The sequence below is a fragment of the Crotalus tigris genome, unplaced genomic scaffold (genome assembly GCF_016545835.1).
Source record: "Crotalus tigris isolate CLP2741 ecotype Arizona unplaced genomic scaffold, ASM1654583v1 scf7180000020129.766959, whole genome shotgun sequence".
NCBI lineage: Eukaryota > Metazoa > Chordata > Lepidosauria > Squamata > Viperidae > Crotalus > Crotalus tigris.
The window spans coordinates 70,457-96,886 of NW_024097870.1; the positions used below are offsets into that span (position 1 = coordinate 70,457).

Sequence of the window (26,430 nt, forward strand, 5' to 3'; positions counted from 1 at the left end):
AACAAATTACAGAAAGAAGATATGACTGAGCTGAATGAAAGCATATATAGATACTCATTTGAAGAAAAGTGCACTATGAGATCAGAAATAAAAAGAATTACCTTTAGAATATCCTTAGTTTGCCTTGACACATATACATCATTTAGCATAATGCTAAAATCAAAATTATTTGTAAACCAAACAGACCAAAATGCTGAAATATTGTGATATGGTTCTATGTGAAATACCACTGCAAATGGATTAATGCCAAAATACCTACAGAGATAAAATGAACAATTAAATGTGAAGACTGGCAATAATTTTAATTAATATTATATAAATATCTCTGTATCAAAACAATACAATGCACAAGGATTTTTCAAAATACAATAAAAAGGAAAAAGAAAATTAATCTGGAAATTGCCTGTTCCTTTCTTTCTTTTTCCTCCTTTCCTTTCCTTTCATTTTCCTTCCTTCCTTCCTAACCCTATAATCTCAATATATAGTGAAATCTATCTGTTCCAAATAAGTCATTAAAAAAATCAATATATCCCTCTGGAGTCTCTGGAAATTGTTTTTAAATCATGTCAAATGATATCTGGATTAATTCTAAATTATAGAATATGTATTCCTATTTTTGAGGATTTTGCATTGTTGTACATTATTACATATTTGCATTAAAACTCACCCTTCAATCACTGGATGTAAAAGACACGGCTTAAGTAAAGTTGTTCTATCCAGTAGATTAACTCTTTCTTGGTTGCTTTCATGACCACATAGTGTACCTATGTCAAAGAAAGGGGGGAAAAAATGGATGCAGGAAACTATAGACCAACCACCTTGATACCAATACTGGAAAAGATAAGCAACAGATTTCCAAACACCTAGAAGAAAGCAAAGTTATAACCAGAAGCCAACTAAAGTCAAAAACAGATCATGTCAAACAAATGTAATTGCATTCTTTGACAAAGTAACTAAATTAGTGGACCAGCAAAATGCTGAAGACACAGTATACTTGGATTTCAATAATACATTTGACAAAATAGATCACAATCTACTTCTTGGTAAATTAGAAAAATGTGAAATAGACAGCATCAACACAAGATGGATTTGTAACTGGCTGACAAACCACATTCAATGTGTAGTCCTTAATGGAAAGAAATAAGCAGTGGGGTACCCCAGGGTTAGTCTTACTAGGCCCAGTACTCTTCAACCTCTTCATAAACAATTTAGATGAGAGAATAGAAAGGAAATTCATCAAATTAGCAAATAGTAATAACAATAATAATAATCCTACTAAAAGGACCATGGATTTCAATAAAATATATACTTGAAAATGTTCTTTAAAAGTCAAATTGTAAAGGATGCTATGTTAATACATTTTGCTCTTTTATTGTTGTTTTATTAGAAAGGTAGACAAAATAATTAAAGTAAAAATAGTTTTTAGCTCTGAACAAAAACAGACCCACAAAATATCACTTATTATTACACAACATATGAAAATACTATACCTTTACAAATAATAGAAGCCACTTTTGTGAAATTCATGGTCAACGATGGTAGCAATATTGGCTCAAAAAGCAAAGTAAATATGTTTCCCTGGGTCAAATGTTTTATATCCTGCAAAGAAGGCAAATTATATCACAGTTGCTATAAATAGGCAAAGTTTCAAGTCCCTACAGTTTGTCTCATCAAGCCATTCTTATTCTGAACTCATACTAATGAAGAAATCCATTACTACAGTTTCAAGTCTGTTAATATAGTTTTATACTAAAAATTAGCACAGACTTACAAAATTCTTTTGGATTTTTAAACTATCACTTTCCCACTCCCTACTTGTGCAAATTTTTTCATTCACAATTTACACAAAAAGGTATGTCCTAATTTTCTTTTCAATTCTCATTCGAAGTGACTGATTTTTCTCCTTTGTTCATAAGACATAGGAAGAGGTTGTTGGAATGTCTAATTATGCATAAAGACAGCAAACAGAAAAATATTTCCCCAAATGGAAATCTTATATATATTACCCGTTCTCTTTAGCCTGCTGGAAATCAACCCACAACTTTCCACTTCTCACTTCATTGGCTAAAAGCTTCTTGAATATCAAGCAGCCTTTCCACAAGAGTAATTGGTTATTCAGAGAAAGGGACAATGTTGTTGTTGTTATTTCTAAAGACTTTCAATATACTGGTTTCCAGGATAGTTTCTTCCTTGCACACCTGATTCAACACTTAAATTTTACCTCTAAATCAGATTGTAAAATAAAGAATGTTCTGTTCAACATCATAAACATGTTGGTAACAATCCTGTTTGCATTTTGTTCCTTGAATTGAGGATTTTCTGTTCCAATTTCTTTTTCAATAAAATCAAAGTTTGCTGTATTATAACTGCTCAGGCACAAGAGGATCAACAAGAATTTGTGAGCAATTTATTAAACATAAAAGTATAGAGCAAAAACTATATGAAACCAAAATATGTTAAAAATTGTTAAAAATTACCTGCACGTACAAAAGGTTGTTTCCCGAATGTAATACATACAAGATTACTGTAGAACCATCTATACAAAAAGAATAAAACCAGAAGCAAATGTAAACTCTCTACTATAACACTATATTATGGTCTAAAACAAATTAAAGTCAAAATGGTAATATATCTTGACCTTACCTGAGGTCTGTGTTTTATCCATTGCTACATAAATTACAAAAAGGTTCTCCAGTAAGTATTGTCTAAGATCCACAAATTCATGCTGCACATTTTTCATTCGGACCATTAAACTTATTTCTAGAAGCAGGTCATTGGATGCAAAGCAACAATTCTAATATAAAATGAAAGGAAAATCCAAAAATGATCACAGGTGAATAATTAAAAGCCTATAAATAGACGTCTTAAAAGTGGGAGTTACTCACATCAAGAAAACAAAACTGTTGATGCGAAAGCAAAGGGATGCTCTGCTGGCATTCTTCTTGTATGCTATGCACTAGCTCAGGAATTTTATTTTATTTTTTTTTTGCATAGGTACTCCAAAGAAGAACAGTATCATACATATTATATTGCTTTCATGTAAATAGTTTAAGTTTAATTAAGTCTATCTAATGATTATATGTAAATTGAGTTTATAATTTACATATAATTAGGCAACCATAGAAGGGGTAATAATATTACAATTGATGATGCAGTGTTACTAGATCCACTACTGGATCTAAAAGTCAGTAAATCTGAAATGGAACTAAAAAGTTTGATCATATTAAATAAACAGTATGAATGAAGAGAATGAAGCAGTTACCCGTGGCTCTAAATACCTGCACTACGAAGAGGGCAGCAGTAGTATCCCACTGCTAGTCTATTGAGAATGGAATTAGGAATCCTTCAGATTGGCCTGCAAATTCTAAACTACTCTCCTGCCCTCATCGGCCACCTCATGACCAATGCTGAATGTTTCATATGCTCAAAACTCTACAGGCTGCACTAAATTCCGTCTTCTTGTTTGATTTTAACTTTTAGGTCAGCACAGTATGAAAGAAAAACTTTTGTTTGACATTCAACATTCAACATTGTATTAGTAGAAGAAAAGTTTTGGAAGCTAACTGCCCTTTATTCCATCCCAAAGCCCTCCATTATTCAGGAGTACAGGTAATCCTCGCAACAGTTTGTTTGGTGACCATTCAGTTACAATGGCAATGAAAAAAGTGTGCAAGTTTTGCACATTCTTAGAGTCACTTTAATAACAGAAATTGTTGTGTCTACCTCATTTTAAGAGAATCAAGAAGACAGGAAGGAAAACATAGCACAGAAACTTATGTTAGATAATATCCAGCTTGAAGTTGAAGAGAAAAATATCTAGAATAAAAGTGGCTCTGCTTAACAAAGCTAATTTTTCACAGAAGAGAATGTTTAAGAGCAATTATTAAATAATTCTAATAATGTTCATGAATAAATATTAAAAAGGACACAGGAGCTTTCATGTTAAGACACATATTACTTGAAAAAGACTTGATAACGATAAAGAGAGGAGAATTAGTTTTGAAAAGATAACTTCAGTGTATATGCTAATGTATACCTGAACAATGAATCAGGACTGGTTCAAGTCACATCTAACAGCAGCTCAATTTACTGCTCATAGATAAAATGCTTATAGTCGTAAAAGCAAATTTAAGAGCAAACATACATGCCATACCTTAAAATAATGATACAATTTGTTATGTACACTGCATTCAAGGCGAACTTTTACATGACTGACATTCCTAGTTTCTGCCTGAAAAAAATACATAACCAGTAGTTTTATAAAATAGTTCAAGAAATTGAAATCTAGATGAAAATAAGGAGAAACTGATAATATTTAAATAGAACAAAAGGTTATGTCAAAGTACAGAGAAGTACTTTCTTCTGTATCAAAATCTTGGGCTTCCTAACATAAACGAGAAATCTGGGTCTCTAATTACCGGATCCAAGGTTGCTGATCATAGAAGCCTTCCATTATATACTATATACAATGTACTTCAGACATTTTAATAATATACAAATGGCATGTATGCTTTTTAATATTGTAATTTATGTTATTTGTGTTAAAATAAGTAACCACTTGAAAAAGTATTTATAATTTTGTACCATCAGATTATCAAAGGTACTTATTGAAGAGTTTGCATCCAAAATATAAATGATAAAAACATAATATAAAATTTAATAAATTTAAATAGCATTGTTGATTTTATCTCATTCCTATATTCAAAGTTTTACATTTCCACAAGGGGGAGATATAAGATCTTATTTAAATTCCTTCTATAAGCACTACATTTTGTGAAAATATTAATATCTAAAGACGAAAAGTGTGTGTATTATCAGCTTTGTTAAAATACAGTACAGGAGAATCAGCAAAACCTATACTTATACTCAACACTGAAAGAATATTTAATAAATCAGTACAATGACTAATAGCATAACAACTGAAACAATCAATGCATCTTTTAATAAACTACTAGTGATCGTTTATGTTGTCATGGTATAGAGTAAGCAGCCTTGCTATATTTAAGGCTAGTAAACTTCTGTTACCACGCTTAATTTAGCAAACCTGTTCCCCTTGCTTCTGCTACATCATGCAGAGCCAGTGATCGAGTTTGCATGAATATTTTTATTTAAAATAAGATTTTGTCCCTTTTCTATAATTATTAAGCATATATGAAAGTGGATCTTGCCTTTTAAAAACATATTTATTCATAAACAGATCAATAAAATGCTTTTTCCCTCATTAAGCTAGAGCTTATTTTAAAAAAAGTTCACACAGCAGTCTACAAGTCTAGCTCTTTTTTAAATTTTTCCTGTTTGCAAAGTGGGAAGCCCAGCCCTTAGCATGCAAATCACACCCTTTACCTATATACTTTCACATATAAATCTAATATTTATGTTCCACAGACTTCAATGCACTTTTATTCTGCCCATAAAGTTTTTAAAGACAATGGCACAAACAGAAAAAGTTTACGATAGAAAAAAAAATTGGAAAGCACACTGATTTCTGTCCTGAAATTTGCATTCCTGCTTTTTCTGCTGTAAAGTGGTCAGTCAATATGTTAATTCAATTAATTCAGTTCTGGATAACAATCTATTATAAAATGGCCAATCATTATTGGTCACTCTATTATCGTGCTTCAATAGACAAATGATACAAGCATGAGGTTCACACTTAGCTTTTCAGATATTAACCACAAAGCAATACTCTAAAGCAGGGGTCCTCAACCTTGGCAACTTTAAGATTTGTGGACTTTTAACTCCCAGAATTCCCCAGACACCATGGTAGTTGAAGTCCACACATCTTAAAGTTGTCAAGATTGAGAAACATTGCTCTAAAAATATTGTTTAAATTCTTAAACAAATTAAATATTTGCATTTAAACTTAATTAAAATTAAATATTATGTGATTACCAAAGTCCTGAATTTAATTATTTCTCTGCATCTGTCACATTACATATTGCAATGTTTAGAAGCAGGCAGCCAAGGGAATAAGATTGTGCATTTCTCTTTTACATAATACTATGTAAAAGAGCTTAAGATTGTTTCAGAATAATTATGAATTGATCTAACTTTCTCAATGTTGTTATGAATAAGTAACAGCAGCAATCAATGTAATGAAATCCTTAATATTTATTTGTAACTGAGATGAATTTTTTTAAAAAAATCTCATTAAGAGATCCTCTCTTTAATAGTATCTTATTTAACAGGTATGTACCAAACTGGTTTGTATGCCAGAAATTTTGCCTGCTTAAATTAGCTGGTGACAGTGAGTGAGAATATTGTCAAAGCATGGATGTATGAGAAAGCAAAGCAGTTGGCTTTATCTTTAGAGCAAAACCTCAGCATAACGGAAACACTTGTCTGCAAAACCACAGCCTTTAGTTATTGGTTATTTCATCAATAGGGTTATTTTTCCCACCATTTACAAACTCATTATTAGAATCTTCAAATGTCAATATATTACCCATTCTCATTTTCCAGGTCGCACTTAAAAGTCCAATTAATACTATACTTAATAAACAGGACATTTAGAGTAATAGATATTTTTTAAAAGAATACAGTACCAATGTTTGTGAGATCTGAATACTATTGATATGTGGAAGCAGCAAATAAGTGTTTGCTAACTCCTGTTTAGAATCTTCTGAAACAGCTTCTGAAGTTCCGGTTCCAAATACCTAGTGTAAAACAGCATGTTATATTAAATATTAAATATTATATTAAATATTTCCAACAATAAATGTAATAAAGAACTGCAATCTTTTACAAACACATTTGTATAAAGCAATTTTAACAATAAATAAGATATTACAGCATTAGATACTGTTCGTGGTAAACATCTAGGGTGTAAATAAAATTTTCTTTCAGGAAACTTCAGATGCAACTGACCAAATTTTTTTGAATGTCACACCTACTCCCCTAAACAACAAATTATGTTTCTTATAAAACAGTCCTCAAAACATTGTAATGTAAATAATATTGAGGGCGAAAGTTCATTCTCCAAGCTTGTGGGTTGGTTTCTGAACATTTCATTACTAACTAGGTAACAATTGTACAGGTATAGTACAGGGGTAGCTTGTTCAATAGTAATAACTGTGAGAGGAATCTCGGATTCCTAGTGGACAATCATTTAAATATGAGCCAGCAGTGTGCCGCAGCTGCCAAAAAAGCCAACACAGTGCTAGGCTGCATTAACAGAGGAATAGAATCAAGATCATATGAAGTATTAATACCACTTTACAATGCCTTGGTAAGGCCATACTTGGAATATTGCATCCAGTTTTGGTCACCACGATGTAAAAAATATGTTGAGATTCTAGAAAGAGTACAGAGAAGAGCAACAAGGATGATTAGGGGACTGGAGGCTAAAACATATAACGAACGGTTGCTGGAATTAAGTATGTCTAGTTTAATGAAGAGAAAGACAAGGGGGGACATGATAGCAGTGTTCCAATATCTCAGGGGCTGCCACAAAGAAGAGGGAGTCAAGCTATTTTCCAAAGCGCCTGAAGGCAGGACAAGAAGCAACGGATGGAAACTAATCAAGGAGAGAAGCAACCTAGAACTAAGGAAAAACTTCCTGACAGTTAGAACAATTAACCAATGGAACAACCTGCCTCCAAAGCGGTGAATGCTCCAACACTGGAAGTTTTTAAGAAGAGACTGGACGGCCATTTGTCCAAAATAGTATAGGGTTACCTGCCTGAGCAGGGAGTTGGACTTGATGACCTCCAAGATCCCTTCCAACTTTATTATTATTGTTGTTGTTGTTGTCTTCAGCAGATTTTAAAGGATTTCAGTGTCAGTGTTCTGTTTACAAGGGCTTCAGGTGTGGGTGTGTCAAGTGAGGGTCTTGTGATGAGTCAGGTGTGAGTCATCAGTGAAAGTCTTGTGATGGGTCTTGTGAAATTCACACCTGAAGCCCTTATAAACACTGACACCGACATCCCCTAAACTCCGCTGAAGATGTTACCTAGCCTGGTAACAAAACGTTCGGAACCAACCCACAAGCTCGGAAAACAAACCTTCACCCGCGCTATAGATATTGTGACTATTGTAAATAATATTAAATTAATATTTGTATTTATTTGCACCTTGCTTTAAATTATGCAAATGATGTAAATGGCTGCAATTGATGCACAAATAATGATGTAGTGATGTAAATTTTCCCAATTCAGATTTAATAGAACTTCAGATTTAATTAACACTTTTTTCTCCATGTTTATAATCATTAATCAAGATTTTATTGTATGTTATTGGCATTAAAAGTGCATGCATGCGTAAGTATGTGTGTGTATATTAAGGACATGCATCACATTTTATCTATTACTGGAATAGCCAACATAATGCTCTCTTCATTATATTTGAACCAGCTACCCCATCTAGCTTTAACTTTTTGTAAAACAAGCAAACAGACCAAATTTTAATTTAAAAAGTGAAAGCGAATATACCGTTTGCCCTCTTTATGTATCCCTAAAGAGTGTTATAAAATACAGAAGCAACAACTTTTTTGAACTCTCACAGTAGCTGCACAGGCCTAGTAATTTAATATTTTTCAGGTAAGGGCTCTTGTGATGTATTGTACTCAAGTTTCTGCTTCCTTAAGTTACTATAATTATCATTTAAGCTCAGAAAAAGGCATCATTCCTTTAGAGACAATCAACTAGTGGTTAAGCCACTAGGCTAGAGACCAGGCAATTGCAAATTCTAGTCCTGCCTTAGTTGTAAAAGTTAGCTGAGTGATTTTGGGTCAGTCAGCTGTCTTCTGTCCCAGTTTCATGCAACGACCTTTCACTTTTTGCTGTCTCTTTTTCAGACCCAACTTTTCCAGCTTCTGTCTTCAGAAATTTTTTGTCTCCAGAATGACTTGTTCCAAAGATAGCACAGCTTTCCAAAGCCTGTGATGACAGCACAAGTTTACAAAGACAGGGCTGTCTTCAGAAAGAAGGAAAAAAGTAGGAAAGTAGAAGAACTTTGCCAGAGAAGCTGGGTTCAAAAAGGAGGCAGCTTTTACCCAGGTTCCACGCTAGCATAAAAACTAGGGCTATAAACAAAGGCATTATATTCTCAGATGACATGATGTTTTAGTCCCCACTATAGTGAAAAGAGGATCTTTGTTTTTCATAAGACAAGGATGAAGATATTATGTTATGTTATTAAAATTTATAAATATTATTCTTCTTAAGGGAGAATCACCAACATTAATGCAGAATCCCTTCATGATAGTGAAGACTTGAGGAGCAAATACCTGTAAATGTCAATCTCTTACACAGCATGTAATGTTCTGCAAATTATATTTATTTGGACTGTACATCTTTGTCAGTCTTCACTTGTTTGTCCACTACACCATCATTTGAAATAAAGTATCTTCTGCATTTCAAGCTGGTAAATTAGTATTACCTGATATGAAAATATTCCATGAGATGAGGTATTTATAAATAATGAACTTTCAAAACTGCCTTCTTCTACTGGAAGAAAAAGTACTCTGAAATAAATTTTTCCCATTGCTGGAATCACCTACAAGTAAGATAAAAAGTATCTGATGTTCAATATATTAAACTGCCATAGATTTATTACACTTATATATTACCAAGAGATAGCCATTACCTCTTTGCTATGCTAAGATAAAACTAGCCAAGATACACTCATTTGCACATCACTTCATCAAAGCTAGAACCAAATCCCAGAAGTACTACACTGTCAGTCTATAACCCATAGGAAAATTATTGTCTTCGAAGTATCACAGTAGTGGTATCCTATTATCTGGGCTTCAATGTATTAATCATGCTTTGATAACCCAGTATAGCTAGGTTACCCGTAACATTAAGCTATAAATCATTTTTATGAATCATGGTAGCCAATTTCACACACATAGCTAAGCCAAAAACTCAGATTATAGCTAAGCATTACGGCATAAATCCAGCTACTAGCTATTCACACATACAGTTATTAATCACTAACATAATGCCACTCCTTAATGGATACATTCACACATTACTCCAGGCTAAAAAGTGGCTATATTACACCTTAATATAAAATCCATTTTAAAGGGATTTAAATGGATTTCATGTGGTATCAAATAGTTTCATGTGGTATCAAATTGCGGTGACTACTATATTACATATCCTCTTCTCATTCCTCGTGGCTTTTTCCTACATTACAATTGTAAGCAACAGCTTGTAAGGTCTCGATGAAATGGCAAATTATAATCTCAGTACAGCTGTAACTAGTGATTACAATTACAGAAAAGAATACTCAATCCCAATTTACAAATACAGAATGAAGCAAAATATTTTAACACAAGACATATTAAAGGATATTTTTGAACAATGGTCCCAGAAGTTAATTTTAAGAGTGTCTGCCTCTACAAACAGACTGTGTTTAAAAGGTGCTGTGGAACAGGAACAAATATTACCTGACTTGATTGAGAGTGATATAAAGGTGGATTTTAAAATGACATGGGAAAAAAGGTTACAGAAGACATACGAAAGAAACTGATTGATGTTTTAATAATAAAAAGGGATATATAAAACTGATTTATTTGATCAAGGTTAAAAGAGTCCTTAATGGATTTTTGCTGATCAGGACTGAAACAATATAGCTATAAGGATTTGTTTATAGATAAGCGATGGAATACGGAAAGAAGAGACTGTTGTCTTTTAAGAGTAGGTGATAAGCTACTAAAATTGTTTATACTTTTGATGACAGGAAAAGTCAAATACACACATATACACACTCATACACACACATAAATATAACATTTTAACATTAAGGATGAAATGCAAAAATCTCTATGGAAATAGGTTCACATTTTCATATACTTGGTTTATGTTGACTGATGCCCTTCAACAGCAACTGAACCTGAAAACTACCCTTGAAATGAGATCAATTTCAGAGTAATTTGTGACAAGAGTAAGGAGGAAATATTATAGAAAAACATTTTAATACATTTTAAGTATACCAAAATTTTGGCACTGGTTATGATTGCATCTCTTATACTTTGCGAGCAAGTCCAAGATTTGTTTTGCTTCAAAAAGACATGATAAATTGCAAAATAAATTTTATTTTGCAAAAGGAAAACACAAGAATCTTCAAACCATATTTTAAGTATTTCATTAAAGCAAATGGTTGTCAGGTTCTGTTAAGGCTTAGCCTATTAAGGATAAAAGAAGAAGTACTACAAATATATAGATCTTGATCCCATATCAGCTCTGCAGTTTCATATGCAAGTTGCTTTATGTTTCAGGGGTTGAACCACATTTCAAACTTGCTGTTTGCATCCTGTATGCATTCACGTCATATACTTATAACAGGAAAAATATTACATTTTACAAAAAGGAGGGGGAAAAACTTTGTAGTATGTTCACCTAAACGAAACAGAACACAGTAACATGTTGTCAACCCACTTTATTCTTTAAAGGATGTGATATAAAAATGCAAAATTATAAATATACTTTTAATGGCTTGTAAAACAGAAATAATTCAGTTCTTTCACAGGAAAGTGTGTCTATTTATTAATACAAGCTAAGCCAAAGCCACAACTTTCTGTCTTAAGACTGAGTCAGTATTTTAACCACCAGAGCCTCAAATGGCCTCCAACAGAAAGGCTTCTAAGGAAGTGATATCTTTGCACGTGTAGCACCGTATAAAGAAGGGGTTAGTACTTCAGCTTTTAGTAATGTGGTTGTTGCGCACATGAGTATCATAGCTACAACTTGTGTCATTGTGTTAGAAACTTTTTGTAGTTTGAATGCAGTTTGGGGATTCAAATTTTCAGGAGACATAAAACTCAGATTGATTTCAGATGTTTCAGTATGGTAAAATAGCACCAATGCATAAAGACTTCATTGTATAGGTAGTCCTTGATTTACAATTGTTTGATAAAGTTACCTCGGGAAAAGTGAGTTATGACCTATACTCGCACTTACAACCGTTGCACTACCCTTCAGTCATGTGATTGCAATTTGAGTGCTTGGCAACTGCCTTGTATTTATGACAGGTTGCAGCCTCCTACAGTCAGATGGTAATGTTTTCCAATCTTTTTTTGCCAATTTACAACCAAAACTGGAAAAAAAAATCCATTGAGAAAGCTGGATTCACTTAATGACCACATGATTTACTTAACAGCTGTGGAGAGTCACTTAACGCCTGTGATAAAATTGTCATAAAAGCAGATATGATTCAGCTTATGACTGCAACTTACTAACATACATTCTGGTCCCAACTATGATTTTAAGTCAAGGACTACCTGTAGCTACAGAGAGGGTAGCAAGAACACGTATAGTAATACGGATACTGAATGGGGAGGGAGTTCACTGCAGGTGTACCTGCAATCTATATCTAACCTCAATCTTAGATCTTAATGTGGAGAGGGACAGAGCTGATATTTAATATTCTGCTTACAATCTGCTTATGTACTGTATTCCTCCCAAACCTTTTATCACATTCCTGTGGCCTCCTGCATAAGGCCCATACAGTGATATACCTACATGTCCTTCACGGCACTGAAGGAGTCTCTCAATAATATTCCCATCCAAGACTGTTAACGTATACATTTACTGTAAATATTGAATCAGTTGCATATGTACTTTCAAACTGATTCACATATCACTTTAGAATGCTGGAACTTTGTCTTCTATACAGACAGTCCTCAACTTACGAGCATTCATTTAGTGACCATTTTAAGTTATAATGGCACTGAAAAAAAATGATGACTGTTTTTCAAACTTATGACTGTTACAACATCCCCATCAAAATTTGGACACTTGGCAACTGGCATGTATTTATGACAGTTGCAGTGCCCCGGGGTCATGTAATCACCTTTTGTGACCTTCTGACAAGCAATGTCAATGGGGAAGCCAGAGTTATTTAATAATCATATTACTAACTTAACGGCAGTGGTTCACTTAACAATCGTGGTAAGAAAGGTCATAAAATGGGGCAAAATTCACTTAACAACTGTCTCGCTTAGCAACAGAAATTCTGGGGTTAAATGTGGTCAAGCACTGCCTGCAATCATAAAGCACTCAGGTTGCCCTAAACAAGCAATTCTGCATTTGCTATTAAATCACTAGTATTCTAAAATTCCAGAAAAGTAACTAAATTATTGGGATATAAAAATTATTGTTAGAAGTCACTGGAGCAAAGTTTCTCTTATAAATGGGTTACACTGAATGCTTTATTATTAACATTTGTAAACAGCCATGCATTAGTAAAATAATATTTTTATTTAAATACTTAATAATATTTAAGTATTGTGTACATTTGATAAAATATAACATTCTATTTGCAACTGTGTATTTTACAAGCAATGTTTGCTCTCTTTTGCAAGTATTTGCTTCAGATAAAATGTGTGTCTTCTAAATGTTAGAAGAGAGGATTTTTTTTATACCAAGCTATATTTTTTTTTCTACCAAGTAATAAAAAAATTGTATCCCCTTCAATGCATTCTCACTTCCAATTCCAAGAGGTAAGGTGGCAGTCAGTAAGTTTAATAAATAAAATACAATTTAATAAATAAAATATGACAGCAGCAAGTCAATGTCAGTCTCTTTTCAGATATGAATGTAACTTCATTTGCTAATTATAAATTGATCATGTGCCTACAAACATAACTGTTGCCATTTTGGCAAAAACTGGCATGCTACTGCAAAAATACATTAAAATACTCACTCTGCTATGAGCAGGGGACACATGAAAATGCCTAGTTGCCGTAAACACTGAATTCACTAGAATGTCTCTATCCTTATTAGGGTTGTAAGCATAGAGCATTTTAGCTTTGGGTAGTCCCAGTAACCTAGGGAAACAAGAAAAGGTGAAATAGAGGACAGTGCTAAAATAATATATTATTCTTTTTGCTCCAATTTAATTTCAACACTCAAAATACTACAGAATTATATTCCACAAAAATAACATTATTTTCAACAGTTTTAAAAAAATAAATTTGCAATAGCTGAAGACAAAGTATCAAGCCTTGGTTTACAATGACACACATTATCCTTTCCTAGTACTGTGGCTCTCTCAAAATTTGCTGATTTCAAAGTATTATCCAAATATTGTTTTTATATGCTTTTCAAAGCAGACTCAAACCAGAAGAATATTGCTTGAATATGTACAATTGGGTTTTAGGACAAAGACAAACTATAGCTGAAAGCATCGGAAACTCAACATAGTAACACATGAGCCTTTCCTTGATCACATAACAAACCATGGTTTGATATAACATTAAAACTATGATATAAATAGGTAAACAATTTAGATTATAAAGCAAGTTAATATAGCTGTTTTACATATTCCTCTTAAGAGCTGTAATTATTTTAAAAGTTAGCTAATGTGCTTCTTCTTTCATAATTAAAAAAATATTTCGTATCTATTGCCCATTATTTACTTTTCATAATCACCCTTAAAATATTGATGCATCTTATAAAATAATTGTAATGAGAAAGGAAAATAGGCAAAAGGCTCTTTTCTTTAAAATATTATTTTTGTATTATAGGTATTATTTTGCCTTTATTCTGAAAAAGTGCAAAATACTCACTGCATTCCAAAATGGAGAATAGAAGGATGAAAATGAAGAATCTTGCCATCAGGCATTTTTGCAGAAAATCTGAAAAAGAATATAGCAATAACTATAGAATCTTATTAGATAAGAAAATATACAAACACTCTTTCAATTGAATGTATAGTATGACATCTAGTGCTTGGTTTTTAATTAATTCCATTTCTCTATTGATAAGCTATAGAAAATTCTGAATACTGGATACTAGATTTCAGAATATTCTATCCAAAAGTAATAAATCCTTTTTAAAGAATTCAATTACATGTGAACTATTCTGTAATGATTAATTTAAAAATGTTTGAGAATATGAAGGGCATATAAGTAGCTGCCATACCATTCATTCAGAAGTCAACTCTGTCATTATTCTTATACAGCTGAGGCTTGCTGGTTTAATTTGCATGCAACTATTGGGGGTGAGGGGGGAAGCTAAACAGGTTTATTCCAATGAGTACTCAGTCAACATTTTCTGCAGCTGTAGTTTAACATGACCACAGAGTGAAAAATACCTAGAAAACAGATCTGACACTGTTTGGACAAAATGCACTAGCATTTATATACTTTTTTGTTGGTAACCCAACATATTGTGCTTTGCAATAATTCAGGCAGAAAGTAACAATAACATGGATAACTATCACCAAATCTAAATGCCTCAAGAAAGACTGTATCTGGTACACCGGAAATGGTATCTCCTGCAAATACAGTCACAACCAAGGAGTACTTCCTCATTAGGTATTTACTCTTTTAGGACTTACTAAATGCTTATCAAGACCAGTTTCCAATGCAATAATAGTTACCTGGATCACTTACCCAAATTTTAATCTTTTTCTACCTCATCTAGTTCATCATCAAGTGTACCATGTTTCCCCGAAATTAAGACCTGGTCTTTTTTTTTTTTCCTCCAAAAGAGGCACTAGGTCTTAATTTTGGAGAATGTCTTACCTTAGGACCACCACAGCCAGGCCTCCCACGCCCCAACACCTGTTGCGCTGCTGCTTGACTTCTTCTGCAGCCGCTTGCTGCCACTTGTGGCCGGACACCATGTGGCGCATTGCGCCATTGCCGCTCCTCCTGGCAGGACACTGCATGGTGCTTCAGGCCCTTTCTGCTGCTCGCACGCTTCAAGCCACTTCTGTTGCTCGTGTGCTTTAGGCCACTTCTGTTGCTCCTGCACTTCGGGCCATTTCTGCTGCTCATGGGAGGACACCGTGTGGCTCTTTGGGCCATTTCTGCAGCAGAAACAGCCCAAAGCGCCAAGTGGTCTCCTGCTGCAAGCAACAGAAGTGGCCCAAAGCGCACAAGCAACAGAAGTGGCCTGAAGTGCTGTGCAAGCAGCGGAAATGGCCCAAAGCATGCGAGCAGCAAAATGGCTCAAAGCACCATGCAGCATCCTACCGGGAGGAGCAGCAACAGTGCAATGCGCCACAGGGCGTCCGGCCACAAGTGGTGGCAAGCAGCCACAAGCAAGCAAATGTAGTATACAACAGTCTGCCCCTAACAAGGACAAAGCAGGATATGCTGCATGATCTGCCTGTTGCTAAAGTCCCAAAGCCTCTGCTTCAATGGGAAACAAATCATTGAACTATACTGACTCTCAGCCTTCCAATTTGGTACAAAGCAAAAGGACACTTCAGTATCATCATGATAGTAGAGGTTCAAGAGAGTAAGCAGGGCTCTGCATACCCTGCCTCATCAGTTTCTAGTATAGCTCACTCATACAGCAGTGTCAGCACCATATTCTGATATTTACTTCTCTACATGTCTCAAAAATTGACTCTTTTGAAAGTTTATATGTATGACTTGTTAATTAAAAGCAGGAGCAGGCATATATGTGGCCTTATTTTCATCTTCATATGAGAAAACTTGCCCAATTCTCAGAGGCTTCTATTTCAAATAAAGAATAATTTTTAATTGTAAATAGCCTATCCAAAAATTTACACTGAAGTCAGGTATTAGTTTTACTCACAATGCCAAAGGCAGCACATGTTATCAACTTTCTTAGTTTTCTCCCATGCATTCATTTGCATAATATCTATTCCCCACAGCCTTCTACACACATTTGAATCAGTTTTTGTAGATGAATCAGCTTCTAAGAACAGAAGCCTATAGCTACAGTGGGGCAAAAAAGTATTTAGTCAGCCACCAATTGTGCAAGTTCTCCCACTTAAAAAGATGAGAGAGGTCTGTAATTGTCATCATAGGTAGACCTCAACTATGAGAGACAAAATGAGAAATCCAGACAATCACATTGTCTGATCTGGAAAGAATTTATTTGCAAATAATGGTGGAAAATAAGTATGTGGTCACCTACAAACAAGCAAGATTTCTGGCTCTCACAGACCTGTAACTTCTTCTTTAAGAGGCTCCTCTGTCCTCCACTCATTTCCTGTATTAATGGCACCTGTTTGAACTTGTTATCAGTATAAAAGATACCTGTCCACAACCTCAAACAGTCACACTCCAAACTCCATTATGGTGAAGACCAAAGAGCTGTCAAAGGACACCAGAAACAAAATTGTAGACCTGCACCAGGCTGGGAAGACTGAATCTGCAATAGGCAAGCAAGGTGTGAAGAAATCAACTGTGGGAGCAATAATTAGAAAATGGAAGACATATAAGACCACTGATAATCTCCCTCAATCTGGGGCTCCACGCAAGATCTCACCCCTTGGGGTCAACATGATCACAAGAAGGTGAGCAAAAATCCCAGAACCACATGGGGGGACCTAGTGAATGACCTGCAGAGAGCTGGGACCAATGTAACAAAGGCAACCATCAGTAACACACTACGCCGCCAGGGACTCAGATCCTGCAGTGCCAGACATGTCCCCCTGCTTAAGCCAGTACATGCCCAGGCCCATCTGAAGTTTGCTAGAGAGCATTTGGATGATCCAGAAGAGGATTGGGAGAATGTCCTATGGTCAGATGAAACAAAAGTAGAACTGTTTGGTAGAAACACAACTCGTCGTGTTTGGAGGAGAGAGAATGCTGAGTTGCATCCAAAGAACACCATACCTACTGTGAAGCATGGGGGTGGCAACATCATGCTTTGGGGCTGTTTCTCTGCAAAGGGACCAGGACGACTGATCCGTGTACAGGAAAGAATGAATGGGGCCATGTATCGTGAGATTTTGAGTGCAAACCTCCTTCCATCAGCAAGGGCATTGAAGATGAAACGTGGCTGGGTCTTTCAGCATGACAATGATCTCAAACACACTACCCGGGCAATGAAGGAGTGGCTTCGTAAGAAGCATTTCAAGGTCCTGAAGTGGCCTAGCCAGTCTCCAGATCTCAACCCCATAGAAAACCTTTGGAGGGAGTTGAAAGTCTGTGTTGCCCAGTGACAGCCCCAAAACATCACTGCTCTAGAGGGAATCTGCATGGAAGAATGGGCCAACATACCAGCAACAGTGTGTGCCAACCTTGTGAAGACTTACAGAAAACGTTTGACCTCTGTCATTGCCAACAAAGGATATATAACAAAGTATTGAGATGAACTTTTGATATGGACCACATACTTATTTTCCACTATAATTTGCAAATAAATTCTTTCCAAATCAGACAATGTGATTGTCTGGATTTGTTTTCTCATTTTGTCTCTCATAGTTGAGGTCTACCTATGATGACAATTACAGGCCTCTCTCATCTTTTTAAGTGGGAGAACTTGCACAATTGGTGGCCCCACTGTATATTAATTTCAATGGATGCAATCAGGAGCAGTACAGCTTTATTACAATTTTTAATCATATAAACACCTAGTATTGATGCAGGCAATATGCTTCAAAGTAAGATGCAACATAAAAATTCAGCTTAATGTAACTGCTCTTATATTTGTAATCTGTTTTGTTATTATTATTTGTTATTGTTGTCATATAATCTTGCCCATATTAACAGAATTGGTCTAAAATCTTAATTCTTCTGATCCTGTATTTCATAATACTTAGATTGACAGATCCAATTTTTACATATATATCTGCTTTGTGGAGAACTGTATGGGCAGATAAGAATATGAGCAGTGAACAAGCACAATTTGTTTTATAATTCTGAAACACCTAAACAGAATGTTTTCCTTGCAATACAAGCAACCATTCATTTCCTATCTTCAAAATTGCTTGTAGTCACACCAAGGCCTGCTATGCTGCCTCACTGTGGCAGGGTGAGGGGTGTTGCTGAGTGGAGTGAATAAAAAGCAGTGGGAGTGTACATATTTCTAACAGGATTATCCAAGGCAGAGGTCCCCAACCTCCAGTTACGTGGAGAGAGGTTTTTCCATGGACCAGAGGGGGCATGGTTTTGTGTGTTGCCTGCATCCCACAGATGGGGCTTTGCTTGTTTGTGCAGCCCAGTTGCTGGCATGCCGCAGCCCGGTACCGGTCCACAGACCAGGGGTTGGGGACCCCTGATCCAAGGCATAAATGTCATCCAGCTGCCCAGCTACAGAAAACTACAGAGATGACTTTGAAGTAATACAGCAAAACATAAATTAACTCTAGGAAGGAAGGAAAATGATAGTCAGAAATCTGAAGAAATAATGTCTTGATTCTGGATCAAGGAAGGGAAAATGCTGCAGGCTTTCAACATTCTGTTACTATAACAACAAAGCACAGTTCCAATATTTCTTATCCATTTCCTGATCTTGCCTACCTGGAAGGCTGATACCAGCTAAAAGAAGCAGCTATCTATATTACACTGCAGTGATATATGATGGTTTGGGAGGCGGATCACCAATTTACTGACAATGGCAAAGGCATAATTTTATATTACCCAGGAAAATGTAATGGTAAAACTACATGGATAGACAAAATAAGGCTATTGACATATAATGCTGGACAATAAGCCTTTCAGGTCAGATGACACTAGGTATGCTACTAAGAAAGAGCTGAGGACTTTTCAGAATTGTTTATGGTGTGACTTTCCAGATAGCAAGTTAAAGAGAATAAAATCTGAAGTTGTAAAAATAGAAATACTGTAGGCATATGGAATGTGAGCAGCATAAAGACAGGAAAGGTCAACAGTGAAAGATGAAATGAATTTACTGCACTCTGATGTCTTTGGCATCAGAGAATTGAAATGGATTGGAAGTGGGCACTAAGTTAGAAGATCATATTGCTTACTACTCAAAAGATAATAAGCAAGGAAGTAATTGCACTGTTTTCAAAGTTATAAAAGATAAAGCAGAATCAGTATTTGGGTACACTGTAATCAATGACAGAATAAAGTCAGGTTTTGTAGACAACCACTTGATGTGATAGGTTGGGCATGTTTATGCTGTAACCATTATTGTCGAAGAAGAGGCTGACAAGGTTTATGGTCAAGTTCAATCTGAAATTTACAGAACATGCAAGTAAGTTGTGCTGCTTGTGCTTGGGGATTTGAATGACAATGATGAAAGTAGCAAGGCAAGAATGTTATTGGACTGTACAGCAAACAAATGAAAACAACTTATCAGTTTTTGCCAATTCAATTATGTCTCTTTGTTGCCAATAGTCTTCAAAAACAAAAATGACATCTACACACATAGATATCATCCTGTATAAAACACAAAGAAATCATACAGACTATACTACTGCTAAAAGGAGATAGAACAAGTTGGTTATAATAGAGATGTGGCCAGAGGAATAGACTATAAACTGCCCATACACAAGTTCTAAGCTAAGGTAAAGTAAAACAAAGCCACCCAAGTTGCCACAATGTGATCTTGGACTTGTATGGTTTTATACTTTAGATCAGTGGTGGCGAACCTATGGCACGGCTGCCAGCTGTGGCTGAATATCAATTTTATAATTTCATTTCCTCTTAGGGGAAATAATCCAGTTTGGTTTGGGTATCACATTAAGCAAAGTTATAGCTGTGGATATCACTGGGTCTGCAATTGCCTCTGCTGGAGCCTGTTTGCCTGTTTGGCTGTCTATTCATTTTGTTTTTTGTGCCTTCGAGTCATGTTTTGACTTGTGGCAAGTGGCCACTCAAACGGCTGTCCAGGTCATAAGAACAGCCAGTCGACACCCAAAGGGGAGTCAACACTAGCATGAGATTATTAGTACCGCCAGAATTATGGAGAAAGTAAACTTATATGTCTTGCTTATATAATAAGACAAATCTAAACATAAAATCCATTAAAATATACTAACAATATACTTTACACACATAAATATAAACAAGTTAACTACAAATAGAATTTTAGCAGGCTTTTAAAAATAAAATTTCTGGGACAGAAACAGAAGGTTAACACTAGCCACCTCCTACAAAGAAAATTTATACAAGATGTTTTATAGATGGCACCTTCCCCCTACAAGGCTAGCAAAAATAGATAAAAAAACCTCACCACCATGCTGGAAATGTAGAAGGCTTCCAGGGACTTACTATCACATGTGGTGGAATGTTCAAAGGTGCAAAACTTTTGGAATCGGATAAAAAATTGGCTGAAAGAAATACTATTACAAAAAACTGATTTAAAACTAGAAATCTTCTTATTAGGGATTATTAATGATAAACTCAGCAAAGCATCTTTTTACTTACTATTGCATATTTTAACTGCAGCAAGATTGGCAGACGCCCAAATATGGAAAGGAAACCCCCACTGAGGAAGAAATAATAAATAAAATTTTATCCTGCACCGAAATGGACAGGTTAACTCTAGAGATTAAAAATAAAACTGAAACAGAGTATTATGAAATTTGGAAATATTTGTACGATTGGTTAGAGATAAGGAGGATTGCTGAGATGATTATCGATTGACTAGTTGATATCATAAGGACTTCTTATTAATACTTATATTAGGACACAACTGAAAGATATATAAATACAACGTTGACGATTGAAAGATGGTTTATCAAAAAAATTACAGATGTTATACGCACAGTTTGTTATACTCTGTCCTGTTATAGAATGTATTTTAAGTTTCTGTTTTTCTTTCTGTAACATAAGGAAATACTAATAGCACTGTTGAAGCCAGGGAAATTGAATCATGTCCATTTTTGTTTTTAAAATGTACATTTAATAAAATTTGTAAAAAAAATAAAAAATAAAAAAAATTCAAGAACTCCTTTTATTAACATGTGTATGTTGTAGGGGTTAGCATGAAAACAGCTCCATTTTCTGACTTGATATTTTATATACTGAACTTCACATCTGTATGTGGAGTACTTAGGTCAAATGTCCATGCAATCTGCACTATTATCCCAAAGGAGATTGTACATGCAAATCCAGCTTAACCTTTGTTTGGTAACACAAAGGCTTATGTTTTAATACACAGAAGTAGTCCCATGAAATGACCAGGGATAATCTAGATCCAAATAGCCATGGAATCTATTTCAGATAAATATTTTCCAAATAAAAGAATTATTTAAAGAAATAAAAAGAGTTTGGCCCTATTCTATGCACACTGAGAATACCTCTGTTGTAAAGAAGAGAAATGCTATTAAAGAAGAGAAGAAGGAAATGTAATTTGAAATAATAGGAGTTAACACACTAGGTAAAATGTCATTACACCTGGCCACATTTTTATACATTATATATATGTTATAACCAGTGTTTCTCAACCTTGACAATTTTAAGGCATGTGGACTTCAACTCCCAGAATTCCACAGCCAGCATTGCTGGCTGTGGAATTCTGGGAGTTGAAGTCCACATGCCTTAAAATTGTCAAGGTTGAGAAACACTGTGTTATACATTAATACAATCCAATTCCTAATCTTAAATAAACAATGCAAACTAGATTTTGCAATTATATAAAGTATCTGTCAAATGTAGATAAGCTGAATTGTTCAAGTCTAATCATACAGCTGAATGAATATATTGAATATTTTCAAAATAAAATTCTGTTGCAACTATGGTCTGCTATGTAAAATGAGTTTAAGTAAACTGCAGGTTGAAAAGCAGCATGGTACTCTCTCAAAATATCTATTTATTCTAAAACAGAAAAAAGAGTCTCACAAAGAAAAAATGTGTTTTGTGGTATAATTGCCACTTGGAGAAATCCATGTAATATGCACTTTCTAACTTTATGAAAAACATGTACAAACTTACAGTCCCACTAGAATTGAAGCAGCTAATGGGCTATCATCACTCAACTACCCAACTTCAGAATTTTATCTTTCATTCAGAAAAAAAATATATATATAAAATCATTAACCAGTATTTTTCATTATGCTTCTAGGCAAAAGCAGCACAAAACTCTTTCTGTATATCATAATAAACTTGGGTTAACAAACCATGGTTGATATGGCTTTACTTGTAAGCAGAATAAGCATGTATACAGAAGTGAGTAACTATTAGCTTTTTGTGATATTTGTTATGTCATACATTTGGCTGATCGGCATATATGTATATACATACCTACATAAGAAAAAGTTTTATAACTTGTATATAATTTTTGATATTTTATGGATTGTTTTCTCTTTTTTTCTTTTTTTTCTTTTTCCTATATTTTTTCCTCTTTCTTTCTTTCTTCTTTTCTTTTTTCCTTTTTAAGTATTTTTTCTTTTTAATGTTTATGTCACTTATATTTTATTATTAACTATTTTATAAGTTGTTAAAACTTGTTTAGGTTTCTTAAAATTTTAATTAAGCCTATATTCAGCTCTGGGAAGCTTGGGGGGGGGAATGGAGGGGGTGGTTTGGGAGGGCTTGGGTGAGGGTTGTTTTGTTTGTTTTTTTGTTTTTTATTGTTCTTTTTTTGTTATTTGTAAAAACTTTCAAAAATTCTCAATAAAAAAAAAGAAAAAGTTTAACAGTTCTGTAATCTATCTAATATAAAACAAGTACTTCTATGCAAATATAGTTTTGTAAGTTTAAAGATAGCTATATCGTAAACAAATCAAAACTCAAATTAATTTTGAAAAGAAATGGATTACAGAGAATAATCTTCCTGGTCAGCAACTCTTAAGACTACAGGGAAAATGGTGAGGGAAAACTCTAAATGGAAACACTGCAACAGAAATCAAATTGGCAGCGAAGAACAGTAGTCAATGGCAACAAAACATGTATGTCATGGGTCAAAGAGCTGGTCAAACAGAGGTCTTTCCAATCCATTCTATTGCTACTTGCCTTGAACAGAATTTAGAGAATCGCAAACAGTACAGTATTGTGGAAAAAGCATTTCAACACATGTTATTCAAGATGGCACATACTTTAAAAGTGACACTTGGTGTTAATCTTTTCTTGTCTTAATAGATTAAATAAGATCTACAATCCAAATGAAGTTCTAACCAAACTGAAAATTGGGTACTGCAATTTTGCAGTACACAAATGCAACAGATGGCTGACACTGAAGATTTTATTTAACTGATTTATTATTTTTGTTTAATTTATTTAAATATTATTCTGCCTATCAATTCTGATAGGTTCATTTTTAAGAACAATCTTTATTACTTCTAATATTAGAAAATGGAATGTAACTTTTTATCATGAAACTACATGATATATAAACTTAGTTTTTGTTTTACCAAAACTTCAAATCATACATCTTCCACAAATGCACAGAGATCTAATCTTGATTTGCTACTTGAACCAAACATCTCATATACTATGATTCATATTAAATATTGCTTGAGAAAATTCATATTCCAAACTATGGCTTGTTCTTTTAATCCAAAGTATAATTATAATTACTTCCTTAAATAAGGAAATAAGACAATGTAAAAATTCCTTTTTAACTTTAGGCAGCCACCTGAAAAATTAATACTCCTAAAAATAAAAAATACAAAACAAGTAAAATAAAAAATAGTGGTTATATTCTAATAAACTTAAGGCAGATGACAAAATACAATACAACGGATATTCAGAAATTACAAAAAAAATCAAACGTTTTTAACTGAACCAATATAGATACAAAAAACAATAGAAACAATAAAAGATCTTAACTGGCATATATAAAATGAAGAAACTCGGTACAGAATACAGAACGTTAGAGGTGGAAGGGACCTTGGAGATCTGGAAAAACAACTGTCAAATTTCTTCTTAAAATTCTCCAGTGCTGGAGAACCCAAGACTTCTGAAGATAGGATGTTCAACAGATTAACTGTCAGGAAGTGTCTCCTTAATTCCAGGTTGGATCTCTCTTTGAATAAGTTTCCATCTGTCACTTTTTGTCTTGCCCTCTTGTGGGAAATAAGTTGCCCCCCTCTTCCTTGTAGCAGTCTCTCAAATATTGGAAGACTGCTATCGTGTCACCCTTAGACTTTCTCTTCATTAAATTAGATATTCTCAGTTCCTGTAACCATTTATCATTTGTTTCAGCCTCCAGTTTTATTGTTCTTCTCTGCACTCTTTCCAGAGACACTTTTTTTGTACTGTGGGGACTAAAACTGGACACAGTATTCTAAGTGTGGTCTTATCAGGGCAGTATATAGCGGGACTAATACTTCACATGATCTTGATATACTATTCCTCTGTTGATGCAGCCTAGGACTGCATTGGCTACAATGGCTACACATTTACCTACTGTATATTTTTCTAAGTAACAATTCCTTGAATAAGAAGTTCCTTTCTAATTCAATATTTTTTCCCTAGAATTGTAACTTTTGACTTCGATTCTACCAAAAAACTAAAGCTTCAATTGTCCCAGGAAGCAAACTCTGCTTATGACAAAATTCAGGTTAGCTTGGAGTCAATGCTCACATAAATTTAGATATGAACTATCTGTCCTTTAGTTCAGGGCTTTTCAACCAGTGGTACAGGTACCACCTGTGGTACATTGGCACCTGGCAGGTGGTACGCGACCATCCTAGAAAAGTGGTAGTGGGGGAGGGGAATGAGCTGAACCAGTGGCAGCACCACACAAGCCTGAGCGAGAGATGGCTGGAGCTGCAGGGCTGTCAGGGCTCAGTGGAAGCACCAGGATCAGCGCCAGGCTCCAGCTGGAGCTCGGTGCTGATCCTGGTGCTTCTGCTGAGCCCTGAAGAAGCACCAATCATCTGGAAAGCAGCACTGATCCTGGTGCTTCTGCTGAGCCCAGAAGAAGCGCTGATCAGCTGGAATGTTGCAGCATCTCCAGGATCTTGGGATTTACATTCAGATGCTTGGCAACTGATTCATATTTATGATGCTCAGTGTCCCAGGGTCATGTGAAATGACTAAAACCTGCTGTAACCACCCAGCAGATGGGGGGAATAAAAACCAAACACCCCCCACCCCACCTCCGCTGCCAATCCTCAACAGAAATGCTCACAATTAAAACCTCCGACAGGAGGAAGAGCACCGCCTGGTGGGCAGGCAGGTATCTTGCTCGGCTGTGGCTTGGGGGGCACTTTTTTCAGTGCCATTGTAACTTCGAACAGTCATTAAGTGAACTGTTGTAAATCAAGGACTACCTGTACTTTATCACTTTTTTTTCTTTTTTCTTTTTTTTTTTGGTTATCAAGTTTCTGACATCTTGCTAAATGACTAGTGGTACTCGGATGTTGCCATACCCTAAAAGTGGTACAATGGGTGAAAAGGTTGAAAAGCCCTGCTTTAGTTGGTTGACTGTGAAATCTCTCAAGGTGTAGAAGGCTTTCCTGCCAGGAGGGCTTCCACAAAGACCCAGTAAAGTTAAGGGGAGATTATAATTCGATACGAATTTATCAAATTCACATTTCCAAAATGCATACAGCAAGCAGAAAACAATTGCTCTTTGTTCTTATTTAAAAATTTGACATCCAACAAATATACAGTAGGAGAAAATACAGATAAGGAATTTGTTATACTAGCAGAAATATGCATGATCCTATATATGGTTGGGTTCTTTCTAAAAAAAATGAAAATGAACACTAACCAGTGCAGTCTTGGGATATAAAAAATAGATATTGGAAACTGAGAGAGATAGTAAAATTGACAAATTTGTCCATTCCTAAAGATGGGAAATTATTTCAGGGTTTATTTAACAGAAGGATGGGAAAATATATGGGGAAGGGATT

The 26,430-nt window shown here is 34.8% G+C and overlaps 1 protein-coding gene and 1 non-coding gene across 4 annotated transcripts in view; both read right to left on the bottom strand.

The window, feature by feature from the left end:
* TMEM131L (transmembrane 131 like) overlaps positions 1 to 26,430 on the bottom strand; it is a 62,328-nt gene that overhangs the window by 23,296 nt on the left and 12,602 nt on the right. For 2 of the 3 annotated variants that reach the window (XM_039365572.1, XM_039365571.1), the window contains exons 4-13: positions 14,516 to 14,584; positions 13,651 to 13,774; positions 9,379 to 9,495; positions 6,546 to 6,656; positions 4,154 to 4,231; positions 2,644 to 2,794; positions 2,478 to 2,536; positions 1,491 to 1,599; positions 668 to 764; positions 102 to 255 (exon numbers count right to left, since the gene is read on the bottom strand). In XM_039365572.1, the coding sequence (XP_039221506.1) occupies positions 102 to 255; positions 668 to 764; positions 1,491 to 1,599; positions 2,478 to 2,536; positions 2,644 to 2,794; positions 4,154 to 4,231; positions 6,546 to 6,656; positions 9,379 to 9,495; positions 13,651 to 13,774; positions 14,516 to 14,584 (1,069 nt within the window). The remainder of the gene's footprint in view (positions 1 to 101; positions 256 to 667; positions 765 to 1,490; positions 1,600 to 2,477; positions 2,537 to 2,643; positions 2,795 to 4,153; positions 4,232 to 6,545; positions 6,657 to 9,378; positions 9,496 to 13,650; positions 13,775 to 14,515; positions 14,585 to 26,430) is intronic. The other variant, XM_039365573.1, reaches the window with a different exon arrangement.
* LOC120318206 lies at positions 4,966 to 5,096 on the bottom strand. Its single transcript, XR_005559439.1, has one exon. It is a non-coding gene; the product is annotated as a small nucleolar RNA SNORA66 (small nucleolar RNA).